This window comes from Labrus bergylta, chromosome 13, assembly GCF_963930695.1.
Source record: "Labrus bergylta chromosome 13, fLabBer1.1, whole genome shotgun sequence".
In the NCBI taxonomy this organism is placed as follows: domain Eukaryota; kingdom Metazoa; phylum Chordata; class Actinopteri; order Labriformes; family Labridae; genus Labrus; species Labrus bergylta.
Window position 1 is genome coordinate 13,955,015 of NC_089207.1, and position 20,583 is coordinate 13,975,597.

The 20,583-nt window shown below is 38.8% G+C and overlaps 1 protein-coding gene across 1 annotated transcript in view; it reads right to left on the minus strand.

The window, feature by feature from the left end:
* The window catches only part of LOC136181303 (low-density lipoprotein receptor-related protein 1B-like), a 42,168-nt gene that overhangs the window by 9,022 nt on the left and 12,563 nt on the right, over window positions 1-20,583 (minus strand). The window contains exon 3 of the mRNA XM_065962392.1: window positions 13,353-13,490. Within this exon, the coding sequence (XP_065818464.1) occupies window positions 13,353-13,490 (138 nt within the window). The remainder of the gene's footprint in view (window positions 1-13,352; window positions 13,491-20,583) is intronic.

The following is a 20,583-nucleotide window of genomic DNA, read 5'->3' on the forward strand; positions in this document are numbered from 1 at the left end:
TCTCTAGGTTTCCAATTTTATTGTCTCTGAGTCTGCATATTGTTAGTATGCTTTTTTTTTTCTTCTTCTATTATCTTCTCAAAATATGTATAATGACTGCACCTTTAAAAGAAGAGTGAGCTGAAGTTCAGAGAACATTCACAAATATTTATGAGTTTCTGAACAAACAGAGATAAAACAGTAAACAGCATGAGCCCAAACATCCTATCCTCTTCCACAATGTAGAAAACTCTTGAAATATGTAGCTAAATGTTACTCAGATGAAACACATGTGCATTCATTCAACAGTGCGCTCGGTCTCATTTGTAGTCTGCTGCAGTCTCATTTGCTCTAATCAGATGTATCAACAGAATGATCTAGCAATTGCACAAAATTAATTTTGTCTGTTTTCACATTATGCCTGGTTAGAAAAAAAGATGGCTAGTTGAAAAAATGGGTAGCTCGGATGAGGCTCTGTTGCTTTGACAGGGGTTGTGAGAAAGTTACGATATTCTTAAATTCTATCTATCGATCAAGTACTAAATCATATCAAGAAATTATTCTGAGAATTACCGACGTCTCTCGACTTCTCATTTCCAACCAGTGTAACTTTTGTCTGTGTGCCATGAGCATGCAGCATGCCCTTGTAAAGTCATAATAGGGGACTTTCACCAATTAAAGAGCAAATGTAGCTTTTTTTCTTTTGAACTGTCTTAAGAAAACATTAAAGAAAAATCTGAGGATATTTCTGAATGAGGTCCAATATTTTTGTGGGTGGACTATGATAGATATAAGTTGTTTGTCCTTTTTCCTCATTTCTAACACCCACACAGGAAGTCCATAAAAGGCACAGCTTAAGCCAGAACACACAATGCTGACATGTGCAGAAGCAACGGTTTTTGATATGGCATGATATTAATGGATATTAAGTATGTTTATTTTAGCGTGGCAGTGTTCCCATTTCATGGAGCTAGCAGTGTTTAAAATGATGTTACCACTAGAACACAACCAGGGCTATGAGGTCTTGTCTTGTGTCAATATTTGTAGACTAAGATGTGCATTAGTGAGTGGTTCACCAAGGAAGGTCACAGTCTGTCGCCTAGCAACAACCACTCTCAAATGTAATTCAACATTTACGGATGGGGTGCCCAACCAAGAAGCTGATGCTGTCAGGTGAGTAAAAGCATAGTTTCTGGAGTTTTCTGAATTTGATCCAAACAAATGTTTTCATCACACCAATGAAGAAATATAGTAACATTTTATTTCTGCATATTAGAGACACATGATATTGATTTAACAGCAACAATCGAACAGAAACGTCAAATATCTTTCTAACAGACCACCTGGGCAGAAGTGCTCAGACCTCCCACAATCAGCCACACTGATTGGCAGAGTATGAATGGTGAGAGGTTTACTGTCCCTCTGCCAATACAAACAAGAAGACCCACTATGGGCAAAGAGACTAACCCAGGTCTAACAGTTAGATTGCCCCATCTGGCCTAATTATGGTTTCCCCATGTGGATAGCCATGGCCTTTCTTTGTGAAAAGCCAGCCCTGATCTCTGTTTGCAATCAAGGCCTGAAAATTAATGTGGGGCCAATTTAAAATGCAAACTCAACACAGGTACATCACTGGCTGTCCAAAGGACCTTTAGCGAGACAATTTCTCATCCGTAATCCATGAGACTTAACCCATTCTGTAGGTCTGAAGCTGGGGTTGGTATCCTCTGGGTGGCAAGAGTGACAAGATTGATTCCACAGCGATGAAACTGGGTCATGAAATCCCCAAGGTTCAAACATTCAAGAGTTTCCAAAGAGAGAGCTGCGACATATTATTTGTATAAGTAGTGCAATAATTGCAATGACACAATTTATTGACAAGGCTTTAGAAAGTTATCAGAGAAGCTTAAGTATGTCGACTTTGATGTGACACAGAGCTGTCCGGAGAGTCTAGAAGGTATCGTTTTCCCGAGAAATTGAGCAATACAAGCACATATACGTGTAGTTTTCAGAAAATTTAATCCTGTAGCTTAAACTAGGGCTCAAATGTGACAGTAAATGTTGTTAATCCCTCAAAGCACAATTCGCTGAGGGATTTGAAAACTGGTGCACTGCCAGGCTTCTGACATGCCCTTAAATATTTGAAGAAACAGCACGGTTTGTGGGTGTCGAAATCTTCCAGCAAACAATGAAATTTTAATTCTAGCCACTCCTGAAAAAGAAAATCCGCTGTAATAGGATTTGATGACACCGGATTGTTTCCTCATATTAGGGAAAGTCATGATATGAGTGACAATGTCTTGTCAGTGTTTGGAACAACAAAGTAAGATGCATGAAATATTGATTGCCAGTGTTTGCTGTTATTTATATACTGTGTAGTGGGGCCAGGCAATCAATCGTACCCTGTGTTACTAAGATAACAAGCCTTGCAACTCTATCTCCTCACACAGCACAGCACAGTCTGTCGCAGAATTCAAAAGTAGCTGAGTTTAAGACTGGAATTACTTTGACAAAATCCTTGGTTATTACCTTGAATCATCATGTCCATCTAAAACAAGCGTAGATATTGGAAATTACTATTGAAAGTTGAAACTTTTTTTTCTCCGGCAGAGTGACTGCAGTGAAGTAGAATAACATACAAAAAAGGACATTGCAGAGAATCACCAGAGAAATGCGAGCAATCACTTTCACTACTCACTGTAAATGTTCCATCCATTAGAGGGTGGAAAAATGAATAAATATGCTAATTTGTTACAGTCTACTAGGCTGGTTGCTAGCACATTTTCAACCTACTGAGACGCCACACTCATGGCTAGTTATTTGGGAACAAGAGCATCACTTATCAGAGGCTCCTTCACCCCGGAGAGAAGTGTTTGTTTGTTTGTTTGTTTGAGTTGTTATAATGAAAGTTAATCAAGTGAGATAATTGAATGTTGTCAGAGACAGAGAGTGCGGAAGGTTCTTGTTTGACATCGTTTGTTTTCTGCTGCTTTATTGTAACAAAATGTAGCAAAATGTTTATAGGTGGCTGCAGCTGTGGCTCAGTGGTATTGGTCATCTCTCAGCTGGAAAGTGGGGGGGTTTGATCCCAAGAATCTGAAGCCAAATATCCAATGTGTCCTAGGACAAGACACTTAACCTCAAGTTTTTCCCGCTGCTTTGTTTGTTACTGGTTGAATTTTTGTATGAATGGAAAAAGTTAATACTGATGGACACATAGCAGCCTCCCTCATCAGTGCATGAATGGCTGTGAATGGGGTTTCACGTGTGACCTGCCGTATAAAAAAGCGCTTTGAGCAGTCAGAGGGACATTTTTGTGTGGCATTGTTTCTTTGGGATTCATTCAAAGAAAATAATCAAATGTAAATTAATACATTTTTTTATTTTCTGTGTCAGAATATCATATTGAAAATAAATGTTTAATGTTTGTCCTCCACCAAATGACTTTTCATGGGATTGAACTGTCAATGCCAATTTTCCAAGAGTTGTTGCGAGGCTGTGGTGGTTTGCTCCAGTGAGGCAGTAAAATAATAAGGTGGTGTCCTGTTAGCAATCTGTTAGCTTGTTATGCTAAACTGACATTACGTCATTGATCACTGCTGATAACACAAACCACTGCACACACGAAGGCAGCTGTGTCCAAAGACACCTACTCTGAAATGTTTGACTCTGTGACTTAATTGTCTTTTGAAGTGAACCTAAAGGTGTCAGATTTTTTTTTTTCATTTGCGGGGCCATGTATGCCTTTATTGGATAGGACAGCTGAAGAGAAACAGGAAACATGGGGAGGTGAGAGTGGGGAACGACATGCAGCAAAGGGCCGAGGTCGGAGTCGAACCCACGGTCGCTGCGACTAGGACTACAGCATGACATAACTGCCAGGACATCTGGCGCCCCAGGGTGTCAGACTTCAGACTTTCCAAAGTCTTTTCAAAGACTTCTACTGTAAAGTAGGCATATCTTTGCCAAAGAAGATGCACTGAGGAATAAGGCATTTTCACTTCTAAGTAGTAATGAGATTTTATTCTGCTACTTTTCTGCCAAATTTACTGAGATGGCAACTATAATTCAAATCCTCAAATAACTTAAATCACTGTGTTTTCTGCAGAGGGCAAAAACATTGCCTTTGAAAAGTTGTTCTCTGACATGGAAATCATCTCTGCATAAAGGTCCAGATTACCCTTATGTGGCAGGAAGAGAGCCAAATATAGCTGAATCAAATACATTAGAGAGCCTGTCTAAGCACAGTGCTGCAGAGGCAACCTCACCTCATCACTGTTAACACTCGGTGGCTTTCAGAGGATTATTTTCGCTTATCTGTTTAGAGAGTACAATCAGGCGTTTAATCACAGTCAACTATGCTCTAGAGCAATATACGACAATGTTTGTCTTTGCCCTCTGTGTTATTAATGTTTTCTTACTTTAAATCAACGTTGTTAAAGTCAACGTTTTCTGCATAATAAATCTGAGTACAGGTATATAATGGCTAATCTGCTTTCAGTGACAGGATGCAGGATTTAAAAAAAAAAAACGATCGTTGAAGCTCAACATGGTATCAAATAATCGTATATAATAATAAGTAAATATTATAGGGAAAAAATGTGCATCTTCCAACGCATGCATATCTGCATTCAAAATCTATGAATTTAATTTTCATGATTGTTTTTTCTTACATGCAAAATATCAACGCTCCAAATGAAAATGTTTAATGAATGCTATGTCGACTGAATTCTAAAGGTTTCACATATTATATTCAACCTAACCCAACAGCTAAATCTTACTGGAGCTTGGTGTATTTTCAACTAATGGGCTGAAAAATATGCTGAAAATGACTTTTAACACTTCATGGCAGTAGATTAATGGTTAGCTGCAGCCGAGTTAGAATATTCTGATTAACTGCTGAATAACAAATTTTTGGAAAGGACTGACAACACCTGATGCTCCTGCTGGCAGGTCTACACTTTAGCTGCAATAGTTAACATTGATGTTGGCTTCAGAGGCAGGAAAGGCAGGAAGACAAGTTTCACAACACTCCTTTTACAGGTGTCAGTTCTGAGCTTTATTGTGATACGTTGCTGATGATATGTTCTAAAAAAGTGTAGCCCAGGGATTTAGACAACTCTGTTTACGAGCTATCTTTTATATTTAGCAACTTCTGAGCTGAGCAACCTGATAACTATGTAGCACAGTAGAAAAATGGGCTGCGTAATGTTGTTTATTTTTATATTATTGCCTATTGTTTTGCAATCTGTCAATCAGAGTAGTGTCCCTTAGATTCTGCTCACATTGGCTCAGGGAATGCTGACTCCTGATATGTATGCTATGGGAGGTTAAGTCCCACCTCTTTCTGGAGAAGTCAGAGAATGTAGCGTAAGAGAAACGATGCAACCAGGATTAGGGATGTTCTAAAAATACCTTTTGGTAAAGTAGAAACCAAGGTGTTCAAAAAAAAAAAAAAACATTATGAAAAAATTAGAGATAGTAGTGGAAGGAAATATTACAATGTGCAGAAATCTATCAATGCACAAGGTGTACTTTGAAATAATATAAGAGAGGAGGTAGTTTTAGTTTGACTAAAGTTTGACAGTACGGGGCTAAATAAAAACATTATTTTTGTTGAAGTTAAAGGTTAAAGTTAATCAGATAAATGTTCGTAATGAAAAATCACAGAGAGTGGAAAACACATACTGTTACACTGTAGAAAATAAAAGGAAGAGAGGATTAGACTAAATCAAAAGATAAGCAAGGCAGGAAGAAAATTGATCCCTGAGGGAATACTGTGAATAATGGGAGAAGGGGTAAAGGAAACACAGAATGCTGTTGTGGAGTACTTGAATGATAGAGGGTAATATCATAGGATTACGTTTTTAGTTGTTTTTCTTTCATGTGGTCTCACATAGCTTGTGCTACATACTCCGGTACAGTCAGTGGCGGTATGCACCTTTTAAGGTCATGGTTGCAACCTGCCATGAAACCAAAAGAAGAAGATGATGAAGAAGAAAAATAGGTACATGCGAGTTTTGGAGGGAAACCCGACTGATAGCTTTAAGATTGATTAAAAACGTCTGGCATTCAGTCAGACGACACGGAGAAGAAGGAGATGACGGATTTAATTATGTTAACCTCAAGTCAGCATTAAATTCAAATTGTTGGTGTTCACATTTGGAAATTGCCTCCTTTCCAAATCTTTACATCACAAAGCTTTTACTTAACTATTACCAAAGTCAAACTTTTGAAATTGCAGAGCACAGGAGAGATTAAGACTTCATTCAGACTCACAAGAAAGACATTTAGACAGAGGAAGTACAGGACAGTTAATGTAAAACATTGATCCATTTTTCCCCAAGAGAACACAAGTGAAAGCTTATCACAAAGAGAGAGAAGGAAGAGATCAGGGATCGACAAACTTCCCCTACTGGGGAAAAGACCTCATGCTTGTTGTGGCAGTTCTAGTCGTATTGTGAGCAGTGAAGCAGCTCTTTCATTGGCAATAAGAGAGAGAGCACATTGAGTAGAGCGTAACAATAACCCCCTATTGGAGTGTGGGTCTGGATACAGTATGAGAATCAAGTCATAGCCAGACAATGCTTCTCCATCAAACCCCGTCTAAACTAGCATCACATGCACATCAATGCCGGAAGCTTAACAAAGCATGAACATCCTCTCCGGCTGTTTTTTTTTAAATTTCAAACTGAGTTGTTTTCTTTGCGGGGAGAATTTTAATGCCTGCCCTACACTTCATCAACAAATTATGATGACTTATTCAGCAGTAAATGTCAAATAATCACGAGCTATTACAAAATGAGGTTAGTAATGATGAACGTAATGGGTTTGGTCCAGTTTAGTCAGGAATAAATATGCCAGACATTAGTGTGTTGTCTAAATGCCAGAGGAAGTAGGAGACTTCATGCTGCATTATGTCCCCATACTGACAGTCACTGTTTACATTTTTAAGTGCGCAACCAAAAATATCTCATTTAAATTGAAGATTGACTTAATGTTGGTAACACTTTATTATTTTTTTCATAACCTACTTGTATGTTTAATGAGTCTTTGGTTTTTTTAAATGACACTTAGGCAGCTACTTATCAGCTACCCATATTATAAATTATATTTTTAACGGTCTAGTACTGACAAAATATAATGAAAGTGCTGTTCCCCCCCCCCCCCCCTCCCCCTGAAGTAAACAGGTAAAAAGTGTATGTGTGTTTTGAAGCAGTGATACTGTTTTAATTCGGTTTGATCTGAAGTACAGCACAGAAGCGCTCCCTCATGGGAAGGCTCAAAGAAACACCTGTATTCCCAAAAGACTCATACGCTATTCCACGCAGCAAATGCAATAAGATGTGGAAAATTGTGTTTCTGCGATTTCTATAATCACACGTATCATGCATATTTTATGTGGGTCCCCTTGTAATCACTTGTTGTAACCATGCACTCCAATTTACATGCAGCTTCTATTTGATTGCTTGTTCTACCTTCCGTGTCATAGGAACAGAAAAGGGCCCACGATATTATACCAATGGGCAAAGCCATCTCACAATCTCATAGCTCTGCTAATGCGTGTGTCCGTACGGCCATGAAAACTGAGCCCAGACTGTTTTTTAATTATTCATTTACAGAGCCATACAATCTAATGATGATGATCTCTCTGGGCACTCACACACAAAGAGCTATATTCACTCTTTGATGACACACAAGGGTGGCTGTGGCTCAGTGGTAGAGTCGGTGGTCTCTCAACTGGAAGGTCAGGGGTACGATCCCCAGCGTCTGCGGATACGTATCCAATTGGGCAAGACACATTACCCCAAGTTGCTCCTGCTGCTTCACTGGTTATGTGTGAATGCGTATGAATGGATTATATAATATGTATGGATACTTTACTCAGAAGCCTCTGCCATCAGGGTGTGAATGTGTAGGTGTGACCTGCGGTGTACAAGCACTTTGAGTAGTAAGAAGACTAGAAAAGAGCTGTACAAGCTCTAGTGTGCTACAGTAACAGCATACATGTATCTAAAGCCAATACTCAGAATCTATCCATCGACAAATTAGAGGTGACCCTATTTATTCAAATACTCGATGATGCGTTTTGTCAGAGCCTCATAATCGAGCACGTAGGATCATTCCATTCCAGCTATATGGGGGGGTTTTACGTCTTACATAGATTTACCCGTTTTCTCCAAATACTTCATGCCTCATAGCCTATCTTGGCATAAATATCACCTTGTTATTTTTTTTTTACGCAGTTCTGAAAACCATTTGTACTTTAAATCAATCTCCTTAGTCTGTTCATGAAGAAATCATATATAACATAGATACATGTTTTAAGAATTTGATTGGCTACAAGAAATGTCAGTCATCAGCACAGTCGTGTGCAATTATATGTGAGAAAATGGGGAGGCACTTCCTTTCAACAAAGGCTGGCTGTTATATAGGTGTTAGGAGGTGTCTCTACAAAAGGTCAGCAGAGTAACAGAGTTTTTTTTTTTTTTAACAGTTCCCTGAATCGTTATTGATGTAAAGTGTTTGAATTAAATCTTTTACTGGAGGGATATTATGATCAGGAGAGTTCAGCATATCTTCAGATGGTAAAAATAAAAGACGCTGTTTGTTTGTAAGAGGTCTGATCCGCACACACTGGGCTGTCTGTGTGTGTGTGTGTGTGTGTGTGTGTGTGTCTGCTGTAGAAGACGTGTGTAATATACTTATATGGTCATATTAATACAGAGTTAATGAGTGAGAAAAATGATAGATCAAGTCCTAACATAGAATAAATTGTTATTCTAAGTCTTGAAGACAAATAGTTTTATGATGTGGTCAAATTCTAATGAGAATATGGATCAATGAGTGCAAAAAAAAACAAAATCTAAACCTGACGACTCAGGTTTCTCTATGTAAATCCTTAGTTAGTATGGACAGGCCTATTATAAATACATACATATTAGGTTTCTTCTTTTCCTCTATTGCGCTTCTTATGTAACTCATTCTACCAAAGGCAAAATACAAGGCATCAGTCAAAGGAACTTAAAGGCTTCGAGCTATAAAACACAACAGAATAAGCGTCTTAATTTAGCTGGATTCAATAACCTGGCTAATGAGTCAAAGGCTTTCATACAATTATTACAACCATTATTAACAGCTGTGGAAATAAAAAGCTGAAAAAAGCGTACAAAAGGAAATCATAAGGTTTTTAACGTTCAGTATTTTAATTTTCTGCACTATGGATATTTTCACAGCTGCATTGCTGACTTTAACTTTGGGACTGCCATGAGACGGTGTTGAGTTGGCGTCAAATCCATCTGTAATCTTTAAAGACACTCTTGTAAATGTGCCATATAATCTCTTACTAGATTCTCTCTTTGTTTGTGAAGAAAGCAGGGAAGAGAAACTAAGAGCTTGGTACTGACAAATATTTATTTTTCAACATAATTGGAAAATACCAGAACACAGATATTTTGTCATCATGTTTGTTCCCGCGACAACAACAGATACTTCACGGATTCATTTAGAAGAAAGCAAAACATTTAGCTAACTGTTATAACAGACATGGATTAAGCCTGAGATCTGAATTAAGCTTTTATTTCTAAATCTAGGAGAGACTTTGTGTCACGCTATACAGGATGACTAAGTGCTCAAATTCACTCTCTAAGCAGCCGCAGTGTTCGCCTTCTTCATGTTATTTCTGAGGCATATTGTTTATATTTGCATTCTGAGACATATGAAGTATGCAGCTGAATACATATATTTTGATGTTTAAGTCTGACTTTTGGCCTTCTCAATGCGAGCTGTAAAGACTTGGGAAAACCCACAGCACAGCCATGAGCATGAGATTAAAAATGAGTATGTTTCCTGAAGGTGAACAAAAAGACAAAAAGGCTGGTTTTTTTCCCATCTGGGCAGCGTCGTACCCAAGGCCTCTCGGGATGTTCAACATGTATATTCATTAGAGGTGGGCAGGAAGGAGATGAAAAAAAAAAAAAAAAAAAAAAAAGTTCTGTAAGAGGCCCAGCTGGTCGCCTAAAACTTCTCTTTGGTGACCTCAATTTCTCCTGCTTCCCAATGAGATTGGTCTGTCCATATGGGAGTGAACAAATTGTACAGTGTGAGGCCCTGCATGAACTCTTAGCCAAAGGTTTGTGTCACCGACGCTCAGTTGGGACTGTAGTGCATTATCTTTACTGAAAGATGAATTGATAAAAATCATTCAAATCATTCCACAAGAGCGTTTTTCCTTTAGTAAAAATCAATCTCTCAACGGTTGTAGGCAAGGCAGTGAAAGCAGCAGGCTGCAGTGTTGCATTAGGATTGTTTGCATTCAGATCACACAGTCCTAACATAAGATAGAACACAGAGGTGCCTTGTTACTCATTTACTGACAAGGGGTGTATGAAATACACACATATAAAGTCAGACAATAAAGAGGAGGCCAACAAAGTGAAGATAAATCAGTGATTATGAAAATAAACCTTGCTCAGGTTTACAAGGCTATAGGAAAGTTAAGTGCCAGGATGGCCAAGAGACAACAATGAAACACAAGAAAGCAAATGTTTGTAGCCATGATGTGAAAAGTGAAAGTTAAAGGTCACATATTATACTCCTTTTCAACATGTTTGAATAAGTCTTATAGGTCTCCAAACTTGTCTGAGAGGTTTCTTGTGAAAAAATCCACTCTGATCCTGTATTTTAGCATGAATATAAATCCCTCTATTTTAGCCCTGCACAGCCCTGTTCCTGTAGCTTTAAATGCAAATGAGCTGAGTCTGACCACACCCCTCTCTGGTAGGGCTTGGGTGGCTCGGGCTTTCTCCATCCATGCCCAATTGTTTATGCTACGGATGTCAAGAAGGGAAAATCCTAATATGTGACCTTCAAGTATCAGGATGACCAGGAGACAACAATGTAAGTTGAGTTTGTCCAAAGCGTAGCTCATAATAAATCAAATCATTGGTCATGATGATGGGTCATCATCTCACTTTACCTTGGAACTAGTTTAAAATGTTTGATTACAGATAAAAAATAAAAAAAAGTAACATTCAGTGATACTGCAGTGAAACTTTCAGTGAAAGAAAGTTTGGACTGTAACACTCCATGAAATATGAAGTAGCTCTCTTATTTGCTATTCCTTGGCATTAAAATACCTGACATTCTAACCCTGATGCTTTGAACACGTTATTTTTTTTTTCAAATGCAAAGCAGTACATCCAAATTAGGCTGATGCATAGGGGAGAAAATGAGCTTGTGGATTTTTTGGTAATTCAAATGTGGCTCTATCCTTCATGTAACTCTTTGGAGAGGGAAGGTTTTGACACCACCTCTCAAAAAAAAAAGAAACTGCTGTAAGGCTTGGATTCACCTTTGAATAAAAATCAGCTTTATTGGCATTGAAGACTTTGTTTTGGGCTCTCTATGCACTTGCTGTCTGTGCTTCTCTTCTATTTATGCAATATTAGGTTGGCTTATGAACTAAGTAATAAGAAGGAAAGGTTATTTTTCTGTACTGCTTTTTTTTGTCCTAAATTGCAATTTGCACTGATTTAGTTTTGAGGGAGGCATCAGTGTTTTCTTGTTGGTTTGACAGAATTCCATTAAAAGGGAGTCTTTATGTGACCTTGTTTCTTTCATGTCCTCCCCCCCCCCCCCCCTCTGGGAGACTGTGGCCAATTACTCAAAAGTGCTCCCAGTTTCTAAGAACAAGGAGAAGTATTTAAATTGAAATTGTATTCCAGCCAGTTGTATTGTATTAAGGTCTAATCAGCTTCCTTTTGGGGGATCTGTAATAGAGAGAGTAATTTGCCAATTGGAAGCAGGAGTATGTTTTATCATAATAGCTACTTAGCACTGCTGTATGTATAAAGGAGTCCTTCCCATGAACCTATACTTACTGAGGTTAAATAAGGTAGCTGATAGAGCAGCTGAACATTTAGTTTTTTTTTATTACCTCGTCCTTCCAGCATCACTAGATTAACTGCCATTTTCCTGCCTGTGGTGACACACATTTGCAGTATGGTACAGGGAATGGGAGTTACCTGAGCCTGCAGAAACTGCCCGAGTGTTCTTCCTGGGCTGACTTAAGCATTTCTCCCAGGATGCTTTTAGCATTTTCATTAAACCTGACATGACGTGAACACAGTCTTTGAACCAGGCTTGTGGACCTCTCCTGCTGTGCATTTCAGTACGATGAACAGACCTTAAGGTATTAACCCTGAGGAGCATTTCAGAGTTAGAACCAATTTGTCAGATGTGGAGAGAAGTTGGAGAAGAGTATGAAATGTGTACTGTTGCAGTAAGATTATTTTTTTCTGTATCAACCAATGGCCCTCATGCATAACAAAGAAAGGTTGCATACAATTCTATCTAAATATACTCATTTATTTTTACTTGGTGCATTTTTTTTCGATCAATAAACTTGATCAGCATTATTGAATAAAAAATAAAAATTCAGTCACAATATCCATTTTTTATCAATACATATACAATATTCTTTTCCTGTTCCAAGGCAATCGAGAATGCAAAATCATCATTGCCGGCTACAGCTTAGAAAGTAAAAACAACACAGCAGTGGTTTGCTTTTCCATGCCAGCAAACAGTCTTGTGGACTTTTCCCGGCTGCAAATCAAAAACTACCATATCCTTGCACCCGGCACTCAAACATAGACAAAGCCCAGCGTGACTTTAACTGTCTTACAGGTCAGAAAAGGTGGCGGATACTGCCAGACTGGGGACACTGTTGTGCCAAGACTGCAGCAATCACGAGGCGGACGCTGCTTCATCACGGAGGCCAGGTGTCCATAGCAGCTTGGAAGAGTTGCTAAGAATGTGAGCAACAACATAAACTTGTGTACAACACAGCACCTGGTGTTGCCGTCCCACTGTGTGTCTCTCCTCCTCTGGCAGGAAGGATGATGAGAAGTCACCTTGGCAACCAGTTTCACCACTAAAGTTAAAAAGTGCCAGCTCATGCTATCATTTCATGAATTTGCATTTATGCAAATCTATCGTCTTGCATTAAGAGGTGAATGTAAGTGCTACAAAGGATAGATTAAACAGCTGTTGGTTGTTATAATGATCCATACACTCCTAAAATTAATGTAAAAATAAAAAGTACATTTAGCTTAAATTAACTTGGCTGAATTTAGCAATCATGAATATCTTATAAAAGCACATTAATATGTGATAAAAACATTTTTCACAGTTTTATAATTTAGAAATCTAATGCAGATATCATTTGTAAAATACATTTCACAATATTAATAATCCAAATAAGATGAGCATGAGCTGCTTAATTAGCATACTAATGAGAACGCATATTAATTCATGTATTCTTAACCCAAGCTGATATAAAAAAAAAATAAAAAAACGTAATTAACTCTTACCTCGACAGTGAACTCCTTCATCATATCCATCCTCACAGTCTCTGGCTCCATTGCAGAGTTTATTGAAGTGAATACATTTTTTTGTCCCGATGCACTGTATGTGATTGAGAGGACATTTGATCACCACTTCCTGTGCACCTGTAGAGAAGTGGAGAAGAGAGGGTCAGAGAAAAACATCCCTATTTACCTACAGTTTTCACACTGCTTCAGTTTATTGCATTTTTCAGCAATGTTTTGTTCAGCATATGGAATAGCAGCGACACTGAAGACCATATGTCGAATCATTTTGCATAGCGTATTTTTTTTGCATGTAAACAGTTTTTTTTCTCTGTGTATTTTTTGAGCACCTTCTCAAAGTGCTGATACTTCAAAACCTCGTTTATAGAAGGCGGAAGAACCTATGCATATGCAAATGTATTTATACATCATAGCATTGTTCTTTACACACAACAGATGCTCCCCGCGCTGCTTTGCAAGCCGCACTGCAAACGTCTTGTAACAAACTGCTTGGCTGTCCCTGCCAGCCAGGCAAGCAGCAGAGAGCAGCTGTTTAAGGATTCATGAGGCACATAGGTGACCCTCGTTCACGTGGCAGCCACAAGAGCACATAAAACACAGCTGACCAGTGCACCATTACTGTAATGTGTCACATCTCCACCTTAACTACATTGATATCAATTACCAATGTGTCGTTGCAGCCACTTAAGTGGAGGATTTATCGCCTACGTGAAGGGATCCGTAACAATCCCCAGAGTTCTCCCACCACAAAGAACTCACATTCAAGCACATTTGGACCATCTTGACCGGGCGGATACTTATTCACAGCATCCATCTCCACTTTGTAAGGTAAGGTATCCTGCAATTAACAGGGCTATTACAAAGCGGGCTGCCATACCCTGCTGATTTACAGAAAGGATCTGTGGAAAAGGAGCTGTGTATCGATACAATAATGGCCCATATAGGTTTGCTTTATAAGAGGTTGCAGGGGATCTAGTTCTTCAATAATAAATGTCTTGGCTATCTCTTCAAGCCCCAGTTATTCACACCCTTTTTCTCGCCATATTTAGGTAAGTCAAATATAAGTGACCTTGTCTGAGAGTTCATATTTCATATGTGGGCAAACTGGCAGCCTCATCTGCAGGGCTCCAAAATCTGCTCTAAGCATCTCATTTTTCATTTCTCTTCCAGCTCCTTCCTGGCAGCACTTTTTCATTTTCTTCCGTGTGCGCCTTTAAGATTTCAATCCACAAAAATATAAACAGATTGTGTTAAATATGATCCAGTCTTAACTTGCTTTTGAAATCATTATTATTTACATCGACTCAAAGTCATTGTAAACGAGGGTTGCCCTTCAATGAACTCTCGAGTATAGAAGAAGCTTGAATGAATTAACTGAATTAAACTGATGTTTCAGCCTTCAAAAACGATCATCAATGGTTATAAAAAGGCTGACTGCATTTTTAACTTTCGGTCTCTTTTGTGTCAGCAGTTATTTTTCATAAAAGAGGGGGGAGAATGTTGCTTGAGTTGTTAAACTAAATCTCACACACTTGGAATCAAACTCAAATAAGTGTTAGATCTCGGTGTTTAATTGCAATGCATCCAAAAATACACAGGACATTTTCACTCCCAACATACTGTCACAGAACATTTAACCCAGTGCCATACCATAGCTCGTCTATTTGGAAAATGTACTATTTAACACACAGCTGTGAGGGTCTCTGACAACATAACAGTGTTGTCAGCCTCTCCCCTTGCTTTCTCGCCACATGGGTTCTAATCTAATGTGATAAGGGGAGGGATGGCACATGAATATTCAGCGGCTCTGATCTGTCATGCAGGGGTACACAGATGGTCTCTCAACAGCTGAGGTGCTCAATTCCTCTGTCAGTTCTCAAACTACTGTACTATGTCGGATGATTGCTTAACGCTGTATATGTAGTTCACTTTGTCAGGTATACCCATCCTGTGACAGCTATACTGGAACTTCTCCTTCCTTAACTTCCAATTCCACAGTGTGTTGGATATAGCTCAAACCCATGCACCCTGCATACTGGATGAGCCATATATGTCCTCTTAGGTAAACCACAGTGCGGCAAGTTTCATTTTGAATGATCTGGAATCTCCTCAACAAGAAATATGTTGAAAAAAAAAAAAAGATTAAAAGTGCAAAGAGTCTATTTTTCAGAATGAGCTGTGATGAGGAGCATTATACAGCAAAGAATACTGAATCATTCTTATACAAATGTAATTTGTTATACACTGAAAAGCATCTGAATTTACACAATGTACAGTTTTTTTCTCAATTGCTTTGGCACATTCCTTGTCCTTGAAGGCTGTAACTGACCCAAATTCAGTTGTAAAACTTAATTTATTGTGTCAATGAATACGTATACTGCATCAGTATGAAATGTTGCTTTCACATCGTGTGAAAGCAAGGAGGTTAAATGTTTTAGTCGTTTTCTAGAATGATATTGGAGCCTGAAAATGTGTTCTTCATCTTCCTACAGGCCTGCTGACTGACTGCTATAGTGTGTCAAAGTGAATCTTCAAATGCTGATTTCAGGAGTCCAAGGTTTCAAATTCCACTTTTTGTTATACAGGTAAAGAGCACTTCCACAAGGAGAAATAGTTTAGCAAAGTCAAATAACATATAACCAAAAATGTAAATTGAACTGAACAAAACCTACTACAGGCAGTATGAATGGTGACAGAAACATGAAAAAGATGAAGTAAAGCCTGAACATTTTGACCAATGCAGCTCACATGATGTCAACAACTTTTCAACTCGTTTCATTGACTAATTTACTGACACAACGACTCGGTTTTGGAACAAGGATGACATGTTTTGCTTGATGTATGACATTTTGTAGACATGCAAAAGAGTTTTGATGTCTTATTAGACAGTTGTGACAATTGTACTTCTTCTACTTAAGAGAATTTTAAGACTGTTTTGAACAATGAGCCAAAACAGTTAAGAAGATCTGTCTCTGTTTTTAAATATTCCTGTATGCAATGTCAGTGTAGCATGGGTCAGCATGCCCAGTAGCAGGACCCTGGATCTGAACAGCAAAACAGAATTCTGCCCTCCGTATTTACTCATGTACTGCTTTACTGCGGTCAAAGTCTCTTGCAAGAAAAAGGCTGTTACAATTGCGGAACATATTATTTATTTTCTCTTGCACCAATCAACGAACACAGAATATATTTTTCTTTAATTTCCGTTGACATATCGCTGTAAATAATGTAAGGTTTGTCTGCTTTCACTTTCACATACATTGGTGATATGCAGACGGACGGGCGGACGGATGGATGGACGGATGGATGGACAGACAGACAGACAGACAGACAGACAGACAGACAGACAGACAGGCAGGCAGGCAGACAGACAGACAGATAGTTGAAAACACATAACTGTCCTTGTTGTGTAATGCCATTCCTGATATATACATTTCCGATTAATTTGGATAAAATGGAATAGTTCCAGTAATGGATGAATTAATTATTAATGTTGAGGGATAAAATGGGCAAGCACACTAAAGTACCAGTTTAATCATAACCACTTGAGAGGAAGACAGATGCTCCCCTGTCAGCTGGGGTGTGAAATGTTTATTCAGGCAAAAAGGAAAATGTCTTTGTTCAGCATCTACTGAGTAGAAATTATTTCCAAAGTAAATATATTGTAAATTATACTACGCACTGGAATTTCAAACTTATTCAAATGCGGCAACCAATTTTTGGAAGCAACACTAATGCTACCAGTAGCTATTGTATTTCCGAAGGCCAGGATGATACTTATTTTATAATAATAACAGACTGAAGAGAAAATGGCTTAAATTTAAGACTTATTCAAAGTTAAATGAATAACAGGGGCAGATTTGATGTTGCCGCCTTCTGAATGATGCAGCATTAACTTGGCTATAGTTTCCTTGATATGCTAGATCCTGTTCTGCTCTGTGAATCAAAATGATGTTTGTGTGTGTGTGTGTGTGTGTGTGTGTGTGTCTGTGTGCATTTTGCACATTTGGCTGCTGTATCTAAATCTACTTAATGTAACTTTGAATAACACCCAACAGCTTGCATGCTCAAGTCATAAAGCTGTGACCTATAGCGGGCTGCTGAGCAGTAGGGACGATGCTACACTAATGCTTTTAGGGGAGGGAATCGTTCCATTGGTTAAAACACTCTTAAACACCAGAGGAACTGATTGCACAGGACTGCATGTCACTGCCTGTATAATGTTTATGCTACATTCACATGGCAGAGGATAGAAAGCAGTTTTTGTTTCAGTGGTCAAGAGTGGAAAGACAAATTTAGTTGTGTTTAGTAAGGTCAGAAGAGAATACTGTCTACTGCAGACGTAGATGTCATTGCTGTTTAATGTTAAACTATTTGAACCGGTAGCTGTCCTCCTGATGGAAAATATTTTCCTACACTGTCTTACTAGTCTAACAGTGAGGGCCAGAAGGTATTGTCCGTCTTCTACAGCTACCATCAACTAACTGTCTCCTGAAGTAATTTCCCTTCAGCCTGACTTTGATCTTAAACTTTAGATACCAGGACATTTTCTTGTCAATCTTCCTCCTCTACGCTCTGGGTGAACTCTCCTTACTTCTGAAAGCCGGCAGTGGTTTCCTTCTTGGATTCAATTCTACCTCTTTGCTCGGGCCTTTGTCTGAAGAAGGATGGAAACATGCTCACATCGATGCTAACACGGTGGAATGCTTTTCATGGTCTCCAGAGGATGAGACTGATCTATTTTGGATAATTTATGTACATTTCTTTTGCCAAATGTTTATTCATTAATCTTAACAATTCAGCATCACGGTTTTATGGAACATTGAAAAATGTACAGAAAAAAAACGACGGCTCTGAGATCTTAGGACATGTTAATTAAAAATCCTGCTGCTATTTGCCCTCTTTGAGATGTGAGTAAGGAGGAACGAGATGAGACAAACTAATATCCCTATTTAATGTAAAAACGAGAGGCTTCTTAGGGGGAATTTCAACAGCTATGTTCATTATGGTAATCATGTTAATCTGAGCCACAGCCAGTTTGTGCGGAATAATGAATTCCTCAAAGAAAATAAAAGACAACCTATCAGCAGGGGATGCTCCTTGAACTTCTAGGAAGAGGGATTCATCATATTCTTGAGAAATAACTCCTTCATGCTATTAATTCATAGATGAAGTTGATGATCAAAGACGTGTTATGTCACTCGACCTGAGGCTACACCACTTTAGACTTCCCATAAAGGCTTCATAACAAAAAGGAGGCTGTGTTGTGGTGAGTCCCACAAATACAATAACATTAGTTTCTGTGTGCACTCCATTTTTCAATCCTAACCTCATTATTGTTATTACATAAATCACTAATCTAATCATGAGCATGATGACAGTGCAGAATCAATTCGGTGAATCTGAAGCGCGGCCAAAATGTCAGAAACAGCACAAACAGCATTAGCTTTACCGGCTGCACTGTGCTTGAGGGTATAGCTTCATTGCCAACTATATGACAAACTTTTTGATGCACCTCCAATTGATACGCCTGACATTTTGTTTTACCTGGATAGATAGTAAAGAAAATTGTACCCAATTAAAAATGAGTAGCAATCATGTTGTTGTATATGCATTATGTGAGTTAATCATGTGTGATTGATATGAGAGTAACACTGTAAACTCGTGACAAGTAGCCACAGTTGTGTTAACTTTCACAAGTTTCTCGGATCAGCAGTTCATTAAAACAAACCATGGGAGAGAGGATGTGTCTTTGCAAAAGTGGTGCAATGTTGTTAACGTTAATCTCTGGGCTCCTAAACTGTGTCACTGGTGTGGAAGAATAAATATAAAGTGTAAAAGGCATGAATATTTCAGTTATTCTGCTTGTGTGACTCTGAATCTGTTAAAGTGTGTTTGTTTGTGAGCTGAGGAGTCAGAAAGTCAGGGTAAACAGGGAACTCTTCAACTTTGCATGTTCTCTGTTTGCAGTGTTGGGAGGGTTACTTTTAAAATGTATTCCCCTACAGATTACTGATTACATGTCCTAAAATGTAGTCTGTAATGTATTCCCTTGGATTACTCAAGTAAAGTAATGTATTCTAAATACTTTTGGATTACTTTTAGCTTACTTCAAAATCGTCTAGCTGAGCGTGTTTATCTGGAACACTGAATTTAGTTAACACATGCTTTAGAGAACGATCTAATTACTGTCTTCAGAGAAAAAGTTACGCAAGTACACGGAACACAAATGTGATCAATTTTGTCCTGCAACCTAGTGGTGCCAATACATTTATGGACTAAATGGTAGGCTGCTGGCATGTACAACAGAAGAGGTCCACCACTAGTGGATTGTTTTTAATTCTGCCAAATGTGCTTTCCTTCATCATTCATCATTCATTTTGCCACTTGTTAAACTCTAAGGGCCAGATTTACTAAGCTCCCAATTGAAGAGTACTAAATTGTGTGTTCACTCCAAAAGTTTGCACATTTGGTTGGTGGGCGTTTTGCGGGTGATCTACTAAGAAAATTTGCGCGAATGACACCAGGTGCAAACCTTGTGGAGGCGGTACTATTTAAGTTAGGTTATTGCGTGTTCTACTGGTTTACGTCACGGAGAGTTTGGACAGAAAGCAGGACGACTGCAAGTGTGAAATAGGTATTAGTGGGAGAGGCAAATAAACGCACAATACTTTTTAGTTATAGGAGATAAATCTCAATATTACAAAGAAAATGTTGGTTATAAGAAAACCTCAACATTAAACAGGGCCTCTCTTTTCTTCCCTTAATCTTAAGAATGAAGTGTCATACATTGCGCAGGAGGTGCGAGCTGTCTCCTCTGTGGCACGGGCGCTCTACACTCGCCGTTGTTGCGCACCAGACAGCTGGCCAGCGCTGTGTCTGATCGGACATAAAATTCCCTGGAAAGAGGTATCGAAGACGGGGGTACAAACAGTGGTGAGGTCCCCCAATCCAAGCATCCTACAGAGTAGCAGCAGCGGGCTTTAGAGGAAGGAGACGAGCGCATTATGGAGAGGAGCGCACCGGAGGGGGGCGAGCTGGGGGAGAGACGCGCAACCCGAGAAAAAGGAAAAACCAAGTTTAATATGTAATGTACGCGAAAAGAGGGAAATAGGAAGACATGAATGTCAATGTTGAAATTCTATACAATGCAGAGGCTGTGGATGTTCAGTTTTGTTTGGCTATATGGCAACAATAGCCATGTAGTTTAATC